The 17500-nt window shown below is 43.0% G+C and overlaps 1 protein-coding gene across 1 annotated transcript in view; it reads left to right on the top strand.

Annotated features, from left to right (window-relative positions):
• The window catches only part of LOC135526817 (plastin-3-like), a 109540-nt gene that overhangs the window by 17200 nt on the left and 74840 nt on the right, over positions 1 to 17500 (top strand). The window contains exons 4-6 of the mRNA XM_064955491.1: positions 1505 to 1634; positions 16617 to 16752; positions 16891 to 16972. Coding sequence (XP_064811563.1) covers positions 1505 to 1634; positions 16617 to 16752; positions 16891 to 16972 — 348 coding nt within the window. The remainder of the gene's footprint in view (positions 1 to 1504; positions 1635 to 16616; positions 16753 to 16890; positions 16973 to 17500) is intronic.

Below are 17500 nucleotides of genomic sequence, written 5' to 3' on the forward strand. Positions count from 1 at the left end.
TGTGAAGAGGGTGACCACAGAAATGTGAAGAGTGGGTGACCACAGAAATGTGAAGAGGGTGACCACAGAAATGTGAAGAGAGGGTGACCACAGAAATGTGAAGAGAGGGTGACCACAGAAATGTGAAGAGAGGGTGACCACAGAAATGTGAAGAGAGGGTGACCACAGAAATGTGAAGAGGGTGACCACAGAAATGTGAAGAGGGGGTGACCACAGAAATGTGAAGAGAGGTTGACCACAGAAATGTGAAGAGGGTGACCACAGAAATGTGAAGAGGGTGACCACAGAAATGTGAAGAGAGGGTGACCACAGAAATGTGAAGAGAGGGTGACCACAGAAATGTGAAGAGGGTGACCACAGAAATGTGAAGAGGGGGTGACCACAGAAATGTGAAGAGGGGGTGACCACAGAAATGTGAAGAGAGGGTGACCACAGAAATGTGAAGAGAGGGTGACCACAGAAATGTGAAGAGGGTGACCACAGAGGTAAAACAGAAGGTGATTCAGCTCTTCCGTTACCTACTGATCCACATCATGAGGATCTATCAGACATGAGACAGGCTCACGGTCTGGTGATGAGGTCGTCCTATCAGACATGAGACAGGCTCACGGTCTGGTGATGAGGTCGTCCTATCAGACATGAGACAGGCTCATGGTCTGGTGATGAGGTTGTCCTATTAGACATGAGACAGGCTCACGGTCTGGTGATGAGGTCGTCCTATTAGACATGAGACAGGCTCACGGTCTGGTGATGAGGTCGTCCTATTAGACATGAGACAGGCTCACGGTCTGGTGATGAGGTCGTCCTATTAGACATGAGACAGGCTCATGGTCTGGTGATGAGGTTGTCCTATCAGACATGAGACAGGCTCACGGTCTGGTGATGAGGTTGTCCTATTAGACATGAGACAGGCTCACGGTCTGGTGATGAGGTCGTCCTATTAGACATGAGACAGGCTCACGGTCTGGTGATGAGGTCGTCCTATTAGACATGAGACAGGCTCACGGTCTGGTGATGAGGTCGTCCTATTAGACATGAGACAGGCTCACGGTCTGGTGATGAGGTCGTCCTATTAGACATGAGACAGGCTCACGGTCTGGTGATGAGGTCGTCCTATTAGACATGAGACAGGCTCACGGTCTGGTGATGAGGTCGTCCTATTAGACATGAGACAGGCTCACGGTCTGGTGATGAGGTCGTCCTATTAGACATGAGACAGGCTCACGGTCTGGTGATGAGGTCGTCCTATTAGACATGAGACAGGCTCACGGTCTGGTGATGAGGTCGTCCTATTAGACATGAGACAGGCTCACGGTCTGGTGATGAGGTCGTCCTATTAGACATGAGACAGGCTCACGGTCTGGTGATGAGGTTGTCCTATTAAACATGAGACAGGCTCACGGTCTGGTGATGAGGTCGTCCTATCAGACATGAGACAGGCTCACGGTCTGGTGATGAGGTTGTCCTATCAGACATGTGACATGTATAACATGTGTTTATACAGATCGCCAAGGAGCTGAAGGGTGATGACATAGCAAAGAGCTTCCGGAAGGCCATCAACAGGAAGGAGGGGATTTTGGCTATAGGAGGAACCAGTGAGCTGTCCAGTGAAGGAACACAACACTCATTCTCAGGTAGCACAGCCGTCTTAGTGTGTTATTAACCCAGTGTGGTTGTGTTATTAACCCCCAGAATGGTTGTGTTATTAACCTCCAGTGTGGTTGTGTTATTAACCCATTGTGGTTGTGTTATTAACCCAGTGTGGTTGTGTTATTAACCCATTGTGGTTGTGTTATTAACCCATTGTGGTTGTGTTATTAACCCAGTGTGGTTGTGTTATTAACCCCCAGTGTGGTTGTGTTATTAACCCCCAGTGTGGTTGTGTTATTAACCCCCAGTATGGTTGTGTTATTAACCCCCAGTGTGGTTGTGTTATTAACCTCCAGTATGGTTGTGTTATTAACCCAGTGTGGTTGTGTTATTAACCTCCAGTGTGGTTGTGTTATTAACCCCCAGTGTGGTTGTGTTATTAACCTCCATTGTGGTTGTGTTATTAACCCAGTGTGTTTGTGTTATTAACCCAGTGTGGTTGTGTTATTAACCCAGTGTGGTTGTGTTATTAACCCAGTATGGTTGTGTTATTAACCCAGTGTGGTTGTGTTATTAACCCCCAGTGTGGTTGTGTTATTAACCCCCAGTGTGGTTGTGATATTAACCCCCAGTGTGTGTTATTAACCCCCAGTGTGGTTGTGTTATTAACCCAGTGTGGTTGTGTTTTTAACCCAGTGTGGTTGTGTTAATAACCCCCATTGTGGTTGTGTTATTAACCCCCAGTGTGGTTGTGTTATTAACCCCCAGTGTGGTTGTGTTGTTAACCCCCAGTGTGGTTGTGTTATTAACCCCCAGTGTGGTTGTGTTATTAACCCAGTGTGGTTGTGTTATTAACCCCCAGTGTGGTTGTGTTATTAACCCAGTGTGGTTGTGTTATTAACCCATTGTGGTTGTGTTATTAACCCCCAGTGTGCTTGTGTTATTAACCTCCAGTGTGGTTGTGTTATTAACCCCCAGTGTGGTTGTGTTATTAACCCCCAGTGTGGTTGTGTTATTAACCCCCAGTGTGGTTGTGTTATTAACCCCCAGTGTGGTTGTGTTATTAACCCCCAGTGTGGTTATGTTATTAACCCAGTGTGGTTGTGTTATTAACCCCCAGTGTGGTTGTGTTATTAACCCAGTGTGGTTGTGTTATTAACCCCCAGTGTGGTTATGTTATTAACCCAGTGTGGTTGTGTTATTAACCCCCAGTGTGGTTGTGTTATTAACCCAGTGTGGTTGTGTTATTAACCCAGTGTGGTTGTGTTATTAACCCAGTGTGGTTGTATTATTAACCCAGTGTGGTTGTGTTATTATCCCCCAGTGTGGTTGTGTTATTAACCCCCAGTGTGGTTGTGTTATTAACCCAGTGTGGTTGTGTTATTAACCCCCAGTGTGGTTGTGCTATTAACCCAGTGTGGTTGTGTTATTAACCCAGTGTGGTTGTGTTATTAACCCCCAGTGTGGTTTTGTTATTAACCCAGTATGGTCTTGTTATTAACCCCCAGTGTGGTTGTGTTATTGACCCCCAGTGTGGTTGTGTTATTAACCCAGTGTGGTTGTGTTATTATCCCCTACTGTGGTTGTGTTATTAACACAGTGTGGTTGTGTTATTAACCCAGTGTGGTCTTGTTATTAACCCCCAGTGAGGTTGTGTTATTAACCCCCAGTGTGGTTGTGTTATTAACCCCCAGTGTGGTTGTGTTATTAACCCAGTGTGGTTGTGTTATTATCCCCCAGTGTGGTTGTGTTATTAACCCAGTGTGGTTGTGTTATTAACCCAGTGTGGTTGTGTTATTAACCCAGTGTGGTTGTGTTATTAACCCCCAGTGTGGTTGTGTTATTAACCCAGTGTGGTTGTGTTATTATCCCCCAGTATGGTTGTGTTATTAACCCAGTATGGTTGTGTTATTAACCCAGTATGGTTGTGTTATTAACCCCCAGTGTGGTTGTGTTATTAACCCAGTGTGGTCTTGTTATTAACCCCCAGTGAGGTTGTGTTATTAACCCAGTGTGGTCTTGTTATTAACCCCCAGTATGGTTGTGTTATTAACCCAGTGTGGTTGTGTTATTAACCCCCAGTGTGGTTGTGTTATTTACCCCCAGTGTGGTTGTGATATTAACCCCCAGTGTGGTTGTGTTATTAACCCAGTGTGGTTGTGTTATTTACCCCCAGTGTGGTTGTGTTATTTACCCCCAGTGTGGTTGTGATATTAACCCCCAGTGTGGTTGTGTTATTAACCCAGTGTGGTTGTGTTATTAACCCCCAGTGTGGTTGTGTTATTAACCCCCAGTATGGTTGTGTTATTAACCCAGTGTGGTTGTGTTATTAACCCATTGTGGTTGTGTTATTAACCCAGTGTGGTTGTGTTATTAACCCATTGTGGTTGTGTTATTAACCCAGTGTGGTTGTGTTATTAACCCAGTGTGGTTGTGTTATTATCCCCCAGTGTGGTTGTGTTATTAACCCAGTGTGGTTGTGTTATTAACCCAGTATGGTTGTGTTATTAACCCAGTGTGGTTGTGTTATTAACCCAGTATGGTTGTGTTATTAACCCCCAGTGTGGTTGTGTTATTAACCCAGTGTGGTTGTGTTATTAACCCCCAGTGAGGTTGTGTTATTAACCCAGTGTGGTTGTGTTATTAACCCAGTGTGGTTGTGTTATTAACCCCCAGTGTGGTTGTGTTATTAACCCCCAGTGTGGTTGTGTTATTAACCCAGTGTGGTTGTGTTATTAACCCCCAGTATGGTTGTGTTATTAACCCCCAGTGTGGTTGTGTTATTAACCCCCAGTATGGTTGTGTTATTAACCCCCAGTGTGGTTGTGTTATTAACCCCCAGTGTGGTTATGTTATTAACCCCCAGTGTGGTTGTGTTATTAACCCCCAGTGTGGTTCTGTTATTAACCCAGTGTGGTTGTGTTATTAACCCAGTGTGGTTGTGTTATTATCCCCCAGTGTGGTTGTGTTATTAACACAGTGTGGTTGTGTTATTAACCCCCAGTGTGGTTGTGTTATTAACCCATTGTGGTTGTGTTATTAACCCAGTGTGGTTGTGTTATTAACCCAGTGTGGTTGTGTTATTAACCCAGTGTGGTTGTGTTATTATCCCCCAGTGTGGTTGTGTTATTAACCCAGTGTTGTTGTGTTATTAACCCAGTATGGTTGTGTTATTAACCCAGTGTGGTTGTGTTATTAACCCAGTATGGTTGTGTTATTAACCCAGTGTGGTTGTGCTATTAACCTCCAGTATGGTTGTGTTATTAACCCCCAGTGTGGTTGTGTTATTAACCCAGTGTGGTTGTGTTATTAAACCAGTCTGGTTGTGTTATTAACCCAATGTGGTTGTGTTATTAACCCAGTATGGTTGTGTTATTAACCCAGTGTGGTTGTGTTATTAACCCCCAGTGTGGTTGTGTTATTAACCTCTAGTATGGTTGTGTTATTAACCCCCAGTGTGGTTGTGTTATTAACCCAGTGTGGTTGTGTTATTAACCCTCAGTGTGGTTTTGTTATTAACCTCCAGTATGGTTGTGTTATTAACCCCCAGTATGGTTGTGTTATTAACCCAGTGTGGCTGTGTTATTAACCCCAGGTGTGGTTGTGTTATTAACCCAGTGTGGTTGTGTTATTAACCTCCAGTATGGTTGGCGTTATTAACCCAGTGTTGTTGTGTTATTAACCTCCAGTATGGTTGTGTTATTAACCTCCAGTATGGTTGTGTTATTAACCCAGTGTGGTTGTGTTATTAACCTCCAGTATGGTTGTGTTATTAACCTCCAGTATGGTTGTGTTATTAACCCCCAGTGTGGTTGTGTTATTAACCCAGTGTGGTTGTGTTATTAACCCAGTGTGGTTGTGTTATTAACCCAGTGTGGTTGTGTTATTAACCCCCAGTGTGGTTGTGTTATTAACCCAGTGTGGTTGTGTTATTAACCCCCAGTGTGGTTTTGTTATTAACCTCCAGTATGGTTGTGTTATTAACCCCCAGTATGGTTGTATTATTAACCCAGTGTGGTTGTGTTATTAACCCCCAGTGTGGTTGTGTTATTAACCCAGTGTGGTTGTGTTATTAACCCAGTATGGTTGTGTTATTAACCCCCAGTGTGGTTGTGTTATTAACCCAGTGTGGTTGTGTTATTAACCCCCAGTATGGTTGTGTTATTAACCCAGTGTGGTTGTGTTATTAACCTCCAGTATGGTTGTGTTATTAACCCCCAGTGTGGTTGTGTTATTAACCCAGTGTGGTTGTGTTATTAACCTTCAGTATGGTTGTGTTATTAACCCCCAGTGTGGTTGTGTTATTAACCCAGTGTGGTTGTGTTATTAACCTCCAGTATGGTTGTGTTATTAACCCCCAGTGTGGTTGTGTTATTAACCCAGTGTGGTTGTGTTATTAAACTTCAGTATGGTTGTGTTATTAACCCCCAGTGTGGTTGTGTTATTAACCCAGTGTGGTTGTGTTATTAACCTCCAGTATGGTTGTGTTATTAACCCCCAGTGTGGTTGTGTTATTAACCCAGTGTGGTTGTGTTATTAACCCAGTATGGTTGTGTTATTAACCCAGTATGGTTGTGTTATTAACCCAGTATGGTTGTGTTATTAACCTCCAGTATGGTTGTGTTATTAACCCAGTATGGTTGTGTTATTAACACAGTGTGGTTGTGTTATTAACCCAGTATGGTTGTGTTATTAACCCAGTATGGTTGTGTTATTAACCCAGTGTGGTTGTGTTATTAACCCAGTATGGTTGTGTTATTAACCCCCAGTGTGGTTGTGTTATTAACCCCCAGTGTGGTTGTGTTATTAACCCCCAGTGTGGTTGTGTTATTAACCCAGTATGGTTGTGTTATTAACACAGTGTGGTTGTGTTATTAACCCAGTATGGTTGTGTTATTAACCCCCAGTGTGGTTGTGTTATTAACCCAGTATGGTTGTGTTATTAACACAGTGTGGTTGTGTTATTAACCCAGTATGGTTGTGTTATTAACCCAGTATGGTTGTGTTATTAACCCATTGTGGTTGTGTTATTAACACAGTGTGGTTGTGTTATTAACCCAGTATGGTTGTGTTATTAACCCAGTATGGTTGTGTTATTAACCCCCAGTGTGGTTGTGTTATTAACCCAGTGTGGTTGTGTTATTAACCTCCAGTGTGGTTGTGTTATTAACCCAGTGTGGTTGTGTTATTAACCCAGTGTGGTTGTGTTATTAACCCAGTGTGGTTGTGTTATTAACCCAGTGTGGTTGTGTTATTAACCCAGTGTGGTCTTGTTATTAACCCCCAGTGTGGTTGTGTTATTAACCCCCAGTATGGTTGTGTTATTAACCCCCAGTGTGGTTGTGTTATTAACCCCCAGTGTGGTTGTGTTATTAACCCCCAGTGTGGTTGTGTTATTAACCCCCAGTATGGTTGTGTTATTAACCCCCAGTGTGGTTGTGTTATTAACCCCCAGTGTGGTTGTGTTATTAACCCCCAGTATGGTTGTGTTATTAACCCCCAGTGTGGTTGTGTTATTAACCCCCAGTATGGTTGTGTTATTAACCCCCAGTGTGGTTGTGTTATTATCCCCCAGTATGGTTGTGTTATTAACCCAGTGTGGTTGTGTTATTAACCCAGTGTGGTTGTGTTATTAACCCAGTGTGGTTGTGTTATTAACCCAGTGTGGTTGTGTTATTAACCCAGTGTGGTTGTGTTATTAACCCCCAGTGTGGTTGTGTTATTAACCCAGTGTGGTTGTGTTATTAACCCAGTGTGGTTGTGTTATTAACCCCCAGTATGGTTGTGTTATTAACCCAGTGTGGTTGTGTTATTAACCCAGTGTGGTTGTGTTATTAACCCAGTGTGGTTGTGTTATTAACCCAGTGTGGTTGTGTTATTAACCCAGTGTGGTTGTGTTATTAACCCAGTGTGGTTGTGTTATTAACCCAGTGTGGTTGTGTTATTAACCCAGTGTGGTTGTGTTATTAACCCAGTGGTGTTATTAACCCCCAGTGTGGTTGTGTTATTAACCCAGTGTGGTTGTGTTATTAACCCAGTGTGGTTGTGTTATTAACCCCCAGTGTGGTTGTGTTATTAACCCCCAGTGTGGTTGTGTTATTAACCCAGTGTGGTTGTGTTATTAACCCCCAGTGTGGTTGTGTTATTAACCCAGTGTGGTTGTGTTATTAACCCCCAGTGTGGTTGTGTTATTAACCCCCAGTGTGGTTGTGTTATTAACCCCCAGTGTGGTTGTGTTATTAACCCAGTGTGGTTGTGTTATTAACCCCCAGTGTGGTTGTGTTATTAACCTCCAGTGTGGTTGTGTTATTAACCCAGTGTGGTTGTGTTATTATCCCCCAGTATGGTTGTGTTATTAACCCAGTATGGTTGTGTTATTAACCCCCAGTGTGGTTGTCTTATTAACCCCCAGTGTGGTTGTGTTATTAACCCCCAGTATGGTTGTGTTATTAACCCAGTGTGGTTGTGTTATTAACCTCCAGTATGGTTGTGTTATTTACCCCCAGTGTGGTTGTGTTATTAACCCCCAGTGTGGTTGTGTTATTAACCCCCAGTGTGGTTGTGTTATTAACCCAGTGTGGTTGTGTTATTAACCCCCAGTGTGGTTGTGTTATTAACCCCCAGTGTGGTTGTGTTATTAACCCAGTGTGGTTGTGTTATTAAACCAGTCTGGTTGTGTTATTAACCCAATGTGGTTGTGTTATTAACCCAGTATGGTTGTGTTATTAACCCAGTGTGGTTGTGTTAATAACCCCCAGTGTGGTTGTGTTATTAACCCCAGTGTGGTTGTGTTATTAACCCCCAGTGTGGTTGTGTTATTAACCCCAGTGTGGTTGTGTTATTAACCCCCAGTGTGGTTGTGTTATTAACCCAGTGTGGTTGTGTTATTAACCCCAGTGTGGTTGTGTTATTAACCCCAGTGTGGTTGTGTTATTTACCCCCAGTGTGGTTGTGTTATTAACCCAGTGTGGTTGTGTTATTAACCCAGTGTGGTTGTGTTATTAACCCCCAGTGTGGTTGTGTTATTAACCCAGTGTGGTTGTGTTATTAACCCCAGTGTGGTTGTGTTATTAACCCAGTGTGGTTGTGTTATTAACCCAGTGTGGTTGTGTTTGTGTTGTGTTATTAACCCAGTGTGGTTGTGTTATTAACCCAGTGTGGTTGTGTTATTAACCCAGTGTGGTTGTGTTATTAACCCAGTGTGGTTGTGTTATTAACCCAGTGTGGTTGTGTTATTATCCCCCAGTGTGGTTGTGTTATTAACCCAGTGTGGTTGTGTTATTAACCCAGTGTGGTTGTGTTATTAACCCCCAGTGTGGTTGTGTTATTAACCCCCAGTGTGGTTGTGTTATTAACCCCAGTGTGGTTGTGTTATTAACCCAGTGTGGTTGTGTTATTAACCCCAGTGTGGTTGTGTTATTAACCCAGTATGGTTGTGTTATTAACCCCCAGTGTGGTTGTGTTATTAACCCAGTGTGGTTGTGTTATTAACCCCCAGTATGGTTGTGTTATTAACCCAGTGTGGTTGTGTTATTAACCCCCAGTATGGTTGTGTTATTAACCCATTGTGGTTGTGTTATTAACCCAGTGTGGTTGTGTTATTAACCCAGTGTGTTTGTGTTATTAACTCCCAGTATGGTTGTGTTATTAACCCCCAGTGTGGTTGTGTTATTAACCCAGTATGGTTGTGTTATTAACCCATTGTGGTTGTGTTATTAACCCATTGTGGTTGTGTTATTAACCCTCCCCAGTATGGTTGTGTTATTAACCCCCCAGTGTGGTTGTGTTATTAACCCCCAGTGTGGTTGTGTTATTAACCCCCAGTGTGGTTGTGTTATTAACCCCAGTGTGGTTGTGTTATTAACCCAGTGTGGTTGTGTTATTAACCCCAGTGTGGTTGTGTTATTAACCCAGTGTGGTTGTGTTATTAACCCCCAGTGTGGTTGTGTTATTAACCCCCAGTGTGGTTGTGTTATTAACCCCCAGTGTGGTTGTTATTAACCCCAGTGGTTGTGTTATTAAACCCAGTGTGGTTGTGTGTGGTTGTGTTATTAACCCCCAGTGTGGTTGTGTTATTAACCCAGTGTGGTTGTGTTATTAACCCCCAGTGTGGTTGTGTTATTAACCCCCAGTGTGGTTGTGTTATTAACCCAGTGTGGTTGTGTTATTAACCCAGTGTGGTTGTGTTATTAACCCCCAGTGTGGTTGTGTTATTAACCCAGTGTGTTATTAACCCAGTGTGGTTGTGTTATTAACCCAGTGTGGTTGTGTTATTAACCCAGTGTGGTTGTGTTATTAACCCCAGTGTGGTTGTGTTATTAACCCAGTGTGGTTGTGTTATTAACCCAGTGTGGTTGTGTTATTAACCCAGTGTGGTTGTGTTATTAACCCAGTGTGGTTGTGTTATTAACCCAGTGTGGTTGTGTTATTAACCCCCAGTGTGGTTGTGTTATTAACCCAGTGTGGTTGTGTTATTAACCCAGTGTGGTTGTGTTATTAACCCAGTGTGGTTGTGTTATTAACCCCAGTGTGGTTGTGTTATTAACCCCCAGTGTGGTTGTGTTATTAACCCCCAGTGTGGTTGTGTTATTAACCCCAGTGTGGTTGTGTTATTAACCCAGTAACCCAGTGTGGTTGTGTTATTAACCCAGTGTGGTTGTGTTATTAACCCAGTGTGGTTGTGTTATTAACCCCCAGTGTGGTTGTGTTATTAACCCAGTGTGGTTGTGTTATTAACCCCCAGTGTGGTTGTGTTATTAACCCAGTGTGGTTGTGTTATTAACCCAGTGTGGTTGTGTTATTAACCCCCAGTGTGGTTGTGTTATTAACCACCAGTGTGGTTGTGTTATTAACCCAGTGTGGTTGTGTTATTAACCCCAGTGTGGTTGTGTTATTAACCCAGTGTGGTTGTGTTATTAACCCAGTGTGGTTGTGTTATTAACCCAGTGTGGTTGTGTTATTAACCCAGTGTGGTTGTGTTATTAACCCCCAGTGTGGTTGTGTTATTAACCCAGTGTGGTTGTGTTATTAACCCAGTGTGGTTGTGTTATTAACCCCAGTGTGGTTGTGTTATTAACCCAGTATGGTTGTGTTATTAACCCCCAGTGTGGTTGTGTTATTAACCCAGTGTGGTTGTGTTATTAACCCAGTGTGGTTGTGTTATTAACCCCAGTGTGGTTGTGTTATTAACCCAGTGTGGTTGTGTTATTAACCCAGTGTGGTTGTGTTATTAACCCAGTGTGGTTGTGTTATTAACCCCAGTGTGGTTGTGTTATTAACCCCCAGTGTGGTTGTGTTATTAACCCAGTGTGGTTGTGTTATTAACCCCCAGTGTGGTTGTGTTATTAACCCAGTGTGGTTGTGTTATTAACCCCCAGTGTGGTTGTGTTATTAACCCAGTGTGGTTGTGTTATTAACCCCCAGTGTGGTTGTGTTATTAACCCAGTGTGGTTGTGTTATTAACCCCCAGTGTGGTTGTGTTATTAACCTCCAGTGTGGTTGTGTTATTAACCCAGTGTGGTTGTGTTATTATCCCCCAGTATGGTTGTGTTATTAACCCAGTGTGGTTGTGTTATTAACCCAGTGTGGTTGTGTTATTAACCCCCAGTGTGGTTGTGTTATTAACCCAGTGTGGTTGTGTTATTAACCCCCAGTGTGGTTGTGTTATTAACCCAGTGTGGTTGTGTTATTAACCCCCAGTGTGGTTGTGTTATTAACCCCAGTGTGGTTGTGTTATTAACCCCCAGTGTGGTTGTGTTATTAACCCCAGTGTGGTTGTGTTATTAACCCCAGTGTGGTGGTTGTGTTATTAACCCCCAGTGTGGTTGTGTTATTAACCCAGTGTGGTTGTGTTATTAACCCCCAGTGTGGTTGTGTTATTAACCCAGTGTGGTTGTGTTATTAACCCAGTGTGGTTGTGTTATTAACCCCCAGTGTGGTTGTGTTATTAACCCAGTGTGGTTGTGTTATTAACCCAGTGTGGTTGTGTTATTAACCCAGTGTGGTTGTGTTATTAACCCCAGTGTGGTTGTGTTATTAACCCAGTGTGGTTGTGTTATTAACCCAGTGTGGTTGTGTTATTAACCCAGTGTGGTTGTGTTATTAACCCAGTGTGGTTGTGTTATTAACCCAGAGTGGTTGTGTTATTATACCCCAGTGTGGTTGTGTTATTAACCCAGTGTGGTTGTGTTATTAACCCAGTGTGGTTGTGTTATTAACCCAGTGTGGTTGTGTTATTAACCCCCAGTGTGGTTGTGTTATTAACCCCCAGTATGGTTGTGTTATTAACCCAGTGTGGTTGTGTTATTAACCCAGTGTGGTTGTGTTATTAACCCCCAGTGTGGTTGTGTTATTAACCCAGTGTGGTTGTGTTATTATTATTCCCCAGTGTGGTTGTGTTATTAACCCAGTGTGGTTGTGTTATTATCCCCCAGTGTGGTTGTGTTATTAACCCAGTGTGGTTGTGTTATTAACCCCCAGTGTGGTTGTGTTATTAACCCCCAGTGTGGTTGTGTTATTAACCCAGTGTGGTTGTGTTATTAACCCAGTGTGGTTGTGTTATTAACCCAGTGTGGTTGTGTTATTAACCCAGTGTGGTTGTGTTATTAACCCCCAGTGTGGTTGTGTTATTAACCCCCAGTGTGGTTGTGTTATTAACCCCAGTGTGGTTGTGTTATTAACCCCCAGTGTGGTTGTGTTATTAACCCAGTGTGGTTGTGTTATTAACCCAGTGTGGTTGTGTTATTAACCCCCAGTGTGGTTGTGTTATTAACCCAGTGTGGTTGTGTTATTAACCCCAGTTGGTTGTGTTATTAACCCAGTGTGGTTGTGTTATTAACCCAGTGTGGTTGTGTTATTAACCCCCAGTGTGGTTGTGTTATTATTAACCCCCAGTGTGGTTGTGTTATTAACCCAGTGTGGTTGTGTTATTAACCCCCAGTGTGGTTGTGTTATTAACCCCAGTGTGGTTGTGTTATTAACCCAGTGTGGTTGTGTTATTAACCCCCAGTGTGGTTGTGTTATTAACCCCAGTGTGGTTGTGTTATTAACCCAGTGTGGTTGTGTTATTAACCCAGTGTGGTTGTGTTATTAACCCAGTGTGGTTGTGTTATTAACCCCCAGTGTGGTTGTGTTATTAACCTCCAGTGTGGTTGTGTTATTAACCCAGTGTGGTTGTGTTATTATCCCCCAGTATGGTTGTGTTATTAACCCAGTATGGTTGTGTTATTAACCCCCAGTGTGGTTGTCTTATTAACCCCCAGTGTGGTTGTGTTATTAAGTGTGGTGTGGTTGTGTTATTAACCCCCAGTGTGGTTGTGTTATTAACCCCCAGTGTGGTTGTGTTATTAACCCCCAGTGTGGTTGTGTTGTGTGGTTGTGTTATTAACCCCCAGTGTGGTTGTGTTATTAACCCCCAGTGTGGTTGTGTTATTAACCCCAGTGGTTGTGTTATTGGTTGTGTTATTAACCCAGTGTGGTTGTGTTATTAACCCAGTATGGTTGTGTTATTAACCCAGTGTGGTTGTGTTATTAACCCAGTGTGGTTGTGTTATTAACCCCAGTGTGGTTGTGTTATTAACCCAGTGTGGTTGTGTTATTAACCCAGTGTGGTTGTGTTATTAACCCCCAGTGTGGTTGTGTTATTAACCAGTGTGGTTGTGTTATTAACCCAGTGTGGTTGTGTTATTAACCCAGTGTGGTTGTGTTATTAACCCCCAGTGTGGTTGTGTTATTAACCCAGTGTGGTTGTGTTATTAACCCAGTGTGGTTGTGTTATTAACCCAGTGTGGTTGTGTTATTAACCCAGTGTGGTTGTGTTATTAACCCAGTGTGGTTGTGTTATTAACCCAGTGTGGTTGTGTTATTAACCCAGTGTGGTTGTGTTATTAACCCCCAGTGTGGTTGTGTTATTAACCCAGTGTGGTTGTGTTATTAACCCAGTGTGGTTGTGTTATTAACCCAGTGTGGTTGTGTTATTAACCCAGTGTGGTTGTGTTATTAACCCAGTGTGGTTGTGTTATTAACCCAGTGTGGTTGTGTTATTAACCCCCAGTGTGGTTGTGTTATTAACCCCCAGTGTGGTTGTGTTATTAACCCAGTGTGGTTGTGTTATTAACCCCAGTGTGGTTGTGTTATTAACCCAGTGTGGTTGTGTTATTAACCCCCAGTGTGGTTGTGTTATTAACCCAGTGTGGTTGTGTTATTAACCCCCAGTGTGGTTGTGTTATTAACCTCCAGTGTGGTTGTGTTATTAACCCAGTGTGGTTGTGTTATTATCCCCCAGTGTGGTTGTGTTATTAACCCAGTGTGGTTGTGTTATTAACCCAGTGTGGTTGTGTTATTAACCCCCAGTGTGGTTGTGTTATTAACCCCCAGTGTGGTTGTGTTATTAACCCAGTGTGGTTGTGTTATTAACCCCCAGTGTGGTTGTGTTATTAACCCCCAGTGTGGTTGTGTTATTAACCCCCAGTGTGGTTGTGTTATTAACCCCAGTGGTTGGTTGTGTTATTAACCCAGTATGGTTGTGTTATTAACCCCCAGTGTGGTTGTGTTATTAACCCAGTGTGGTTGTGTTATTAACCCAGTGTGGTTGTGTTATTAACCCCCAGTGTGGTTGTGTTATTAACCCAGTATGGTTGTGTTATTAACCCAGTGTGGTTGTGTTATAACCCAGTGTGGTTGTGTTATTAACCCAGTGTGGTTGTTGTTGTGTTATTAACCCAGTGTGGTTGTGTTATTAACCCCAGTGTGGTTGTGTTATTAACCCAGTATGGTTGTGTTATTAACCCAGTGTGGTTGTGTTATTAACCCAGTGTGGTTGTGTTATTAACCCCAGTGTGGTTGTGTTATTAACCCAGTGTGGTTGTGTTATTAACCCCAGTATGGTTGTGTTATTAACCCAGTGTGTTGTGTTATTAACCCAGTATGGTTGTGTTATTAACCCCCAGTATGGTTGTGTTATTAACCCAGTGTGGTTGTGTTATTAACCCCAGTGTGGTTGTGTTATTAACCTCCAGTATGGTTGTGTTATTAACCCCCAGTGTGGTTGTGTTATTAACCCAGTGTGGTTGTGTTATTAACCCAGTGTGGTGGTTGTGTTATTAACCCAGTGTGGTTGTGTTATTAACCCCAGTGTGGTTGTGTTATTAACCCCCAGTGTGGTTGTGTTATTAACCCCCAGTGTGGTTGTGTTATTAACCCAGTGTGGTTGTGTTATTAACCCCAGTATGGTTGTGTTATTAACCCAGTGTGGTTGTGTTATTAACCCCCAGTGTGGTTGTGTTATTAACCCAGTGTGGTTGTGTTATTAACCCAGTATGGTTGTGTTATTAACCCCCAGTGTGGTTGTGTTATTAACCCAGTATGGTTGTGTTATTAACCCCCAGTGTGGTTGTGTTATTAACCCCCAGTGTGGTTGTGTTATTAACCCAGTGTGGTTGTGTTATTAACCCCAGTATGGTTGTGTTATTAACCCCAGTGTGGTTGTGTTATTAACCCAGTGTGGTTGTGTTATTAACCCAGTGTGGTTGTGTTATTAACCCAGTGTGGTTGTGTTATTAACCCAGTATGGTTGTGTTATTAACCTCCAGTGTGGTTGTGTTATTAACCCAGTATTGTGGTTGTGTTATTAACCCCAGTGTGGTTGTGTTATTAACCCAGTGTGGTTGTGTTATTAACCCCCAGTGTGGTTGTGTTATTAACCCCCAGTGTGGTTGTGTTATTAACCCAGTGTGGTTGTGTTATTAACCCAGTCTGGTTGTGTTATTAACCCAGTGTGGTTGTGTTATTAACCCAGTATGGTTGTGTTATTAACCCAGTGTGGTTGTGTTATTAGTGTGGTTGTGTTATTAACCCAGTGTGGTTGTGTTATTAACCCAGTGTGGTTGTGTTATTAACCCCAGTATGGTTGTGTTATTAACCCAGTGTGGTTGTGTTATTAACCCAGTGTGGTTGTGTTATTAACCCAGTGTGGTTGTGTTATTAACCCCCAGTATGGTTGTGTTATTAACCCAGTGTGGTTGTGTTATTAACCCAGTGTGGTTGTGTTATTAACCCAGTGTGGTTGTGTTATTAACCCAGTGTGGTTGTGTTATTAACCCAGTGTGGTTGTGTTATTAACCCCAGTGTGGTTGTGTTATTAACCCAGTATGGTTGTGTTATTAACCCCAGTGTGGTTGTGTTATTAACCCAGTGTGGTTGTGTTATTAACCCAGTGTGGTTGTGTTATTAACCCAGTATGGTTGTGTTATTAACCCAGTGTGGTTGTGTTATTAACCCAGTGTGGTTGTGTTATTAACCCCCAGTGTGGTTGTGTTATTAACCCCCAGTATGGTTGTGTTATTAACCCCCAGTGTGGTTGTGTTATTAACCCAGTATGGTTGTGTTATTGTTATTAACCCATTGTGGTTGTGTTATTAACCCAGTATGGTTGTGTTATTAACCCCAGTGTGGTTGTGTTATTAACCCAGTGTGGTTGTGTTATTAACCCAGTGTGGTTGTGTTATTAACCCAGTGTGGTTGTGTTATTAACCCAGTGTGGTTGTGTTATTAACCCAGTGTGGTTGTGTTATTAACCCATGGTTGTGTTATTAACCCATTGTGGTTGTGTTATTAACCCAGTGTGGTTGTGTTATTAACCCATTGTGGTTGTGTTATTAACTCCAGTGGTTGTGTTATTAACCCAGTGTGGTTGTGTTATTAACCCCCAGTATGGTTGTGTTATTAACCCAGTGTGGTTGTGTTATTAACCCCCAGTATGGTTGTGTTATTAACCCATTGTGGTTGTGGTTATTAATCAGTGTGGTTGTGTTATTAACCCAGTGTGTTTGTGTTATTAACCCTCCCAGTATGGTTGTGTTATTAACCCCCAGTGTCACCATGTGGTTGTGTTATTAACCCATTGTGTTTGTGTTATTAACCCAGTGGTTGTGTTATTAACCCAGTGTGTTTGTGTTATTAACCCAGTGTGGTTGTGTTATTAACCCAGTGTGGTTGTGTTATTAACCCAGTGTGGTTGTGTTTTGTAGAGGAGGAGCGTTATGCGTTTGTTAACTGGATCAATGCAGCGCTGGAGAAGGACCCTGACTGTAAACACGTCCTCCCTATGAACCCCAACACCCCCAACAGTTTGTTCACTGCTGTAGGAGACGGCATCATCCTCTGGTGAGAACACACACACATTGTTTTTCTGTCATCTTAGCAGACGCTCTGATCCACAGCAACTTACAGGAACAATTAAGTGCCACACATCACCATCCCCACCAGTTGACTGCATTGTCTGTCTCTCCTGTTGTCCTGCAGTAAAATGATCAACCTGTCAGTCCCAGACACCATTGATGAGAGGACAATCAATAAGAAGAAGCTCACTCCCTTCACCATACAGGTGGGTCCAAGAGCTCTAACGCCCTTCACCATACAGGTGGGTCCAAGAGCTCTAACGCCCTTCACCATACAGGTGGGTCCAAGAGCTCTATCTCCCTTCACCATACAGGTGGGTCCAAGAGCTCTAACGCCCTTCACCATACAGGTGGGTAAAGAGCTCTAACGCCCTTCACCATACAGGTGGGTCCAAGAGCTCTATCTCTCACCATACAGGTGGGTCCAAGAGCTCTAACGCCCTTCACCATACAGGTGGGTCCAAGAGCTCTATCTCCCTTCACCATACAGGTGGGATAAAGAGCTCTATCTCCCTTCACCATACAGGTAGGTTAAAGAGCTCTATCTCCCTTCACCATACAGGTGGGTTAAAGAGCTCTATCTCCCTTCACCATACAGGTGGGTTAAAGAGCTCTATCTCCCTTCACCATACAGGTGGGTTAAAGAGCTCTATCTCCCTTCACCATACAGGTGGGTCCAAGAGCTCTATCTCCCTTCACCATACAGGTGAGTTAAAGAGCTCTAAATGCATTAA

Source organism: Oncorhynchus masou, chromosome 32 (assembly GCF_036934945.1).
Source record: "Oncorhynchus masou masou isolate Uvic2021 chromosome 32, UVic_Omas_1.1, whole genome shotgun sequence".
NCBI lineage: Eukaryota > Metazoa > Chordata > Actinopteri > Salmoniformes > Salmonidae > Oncorhynchus > Oncorhynchus masou.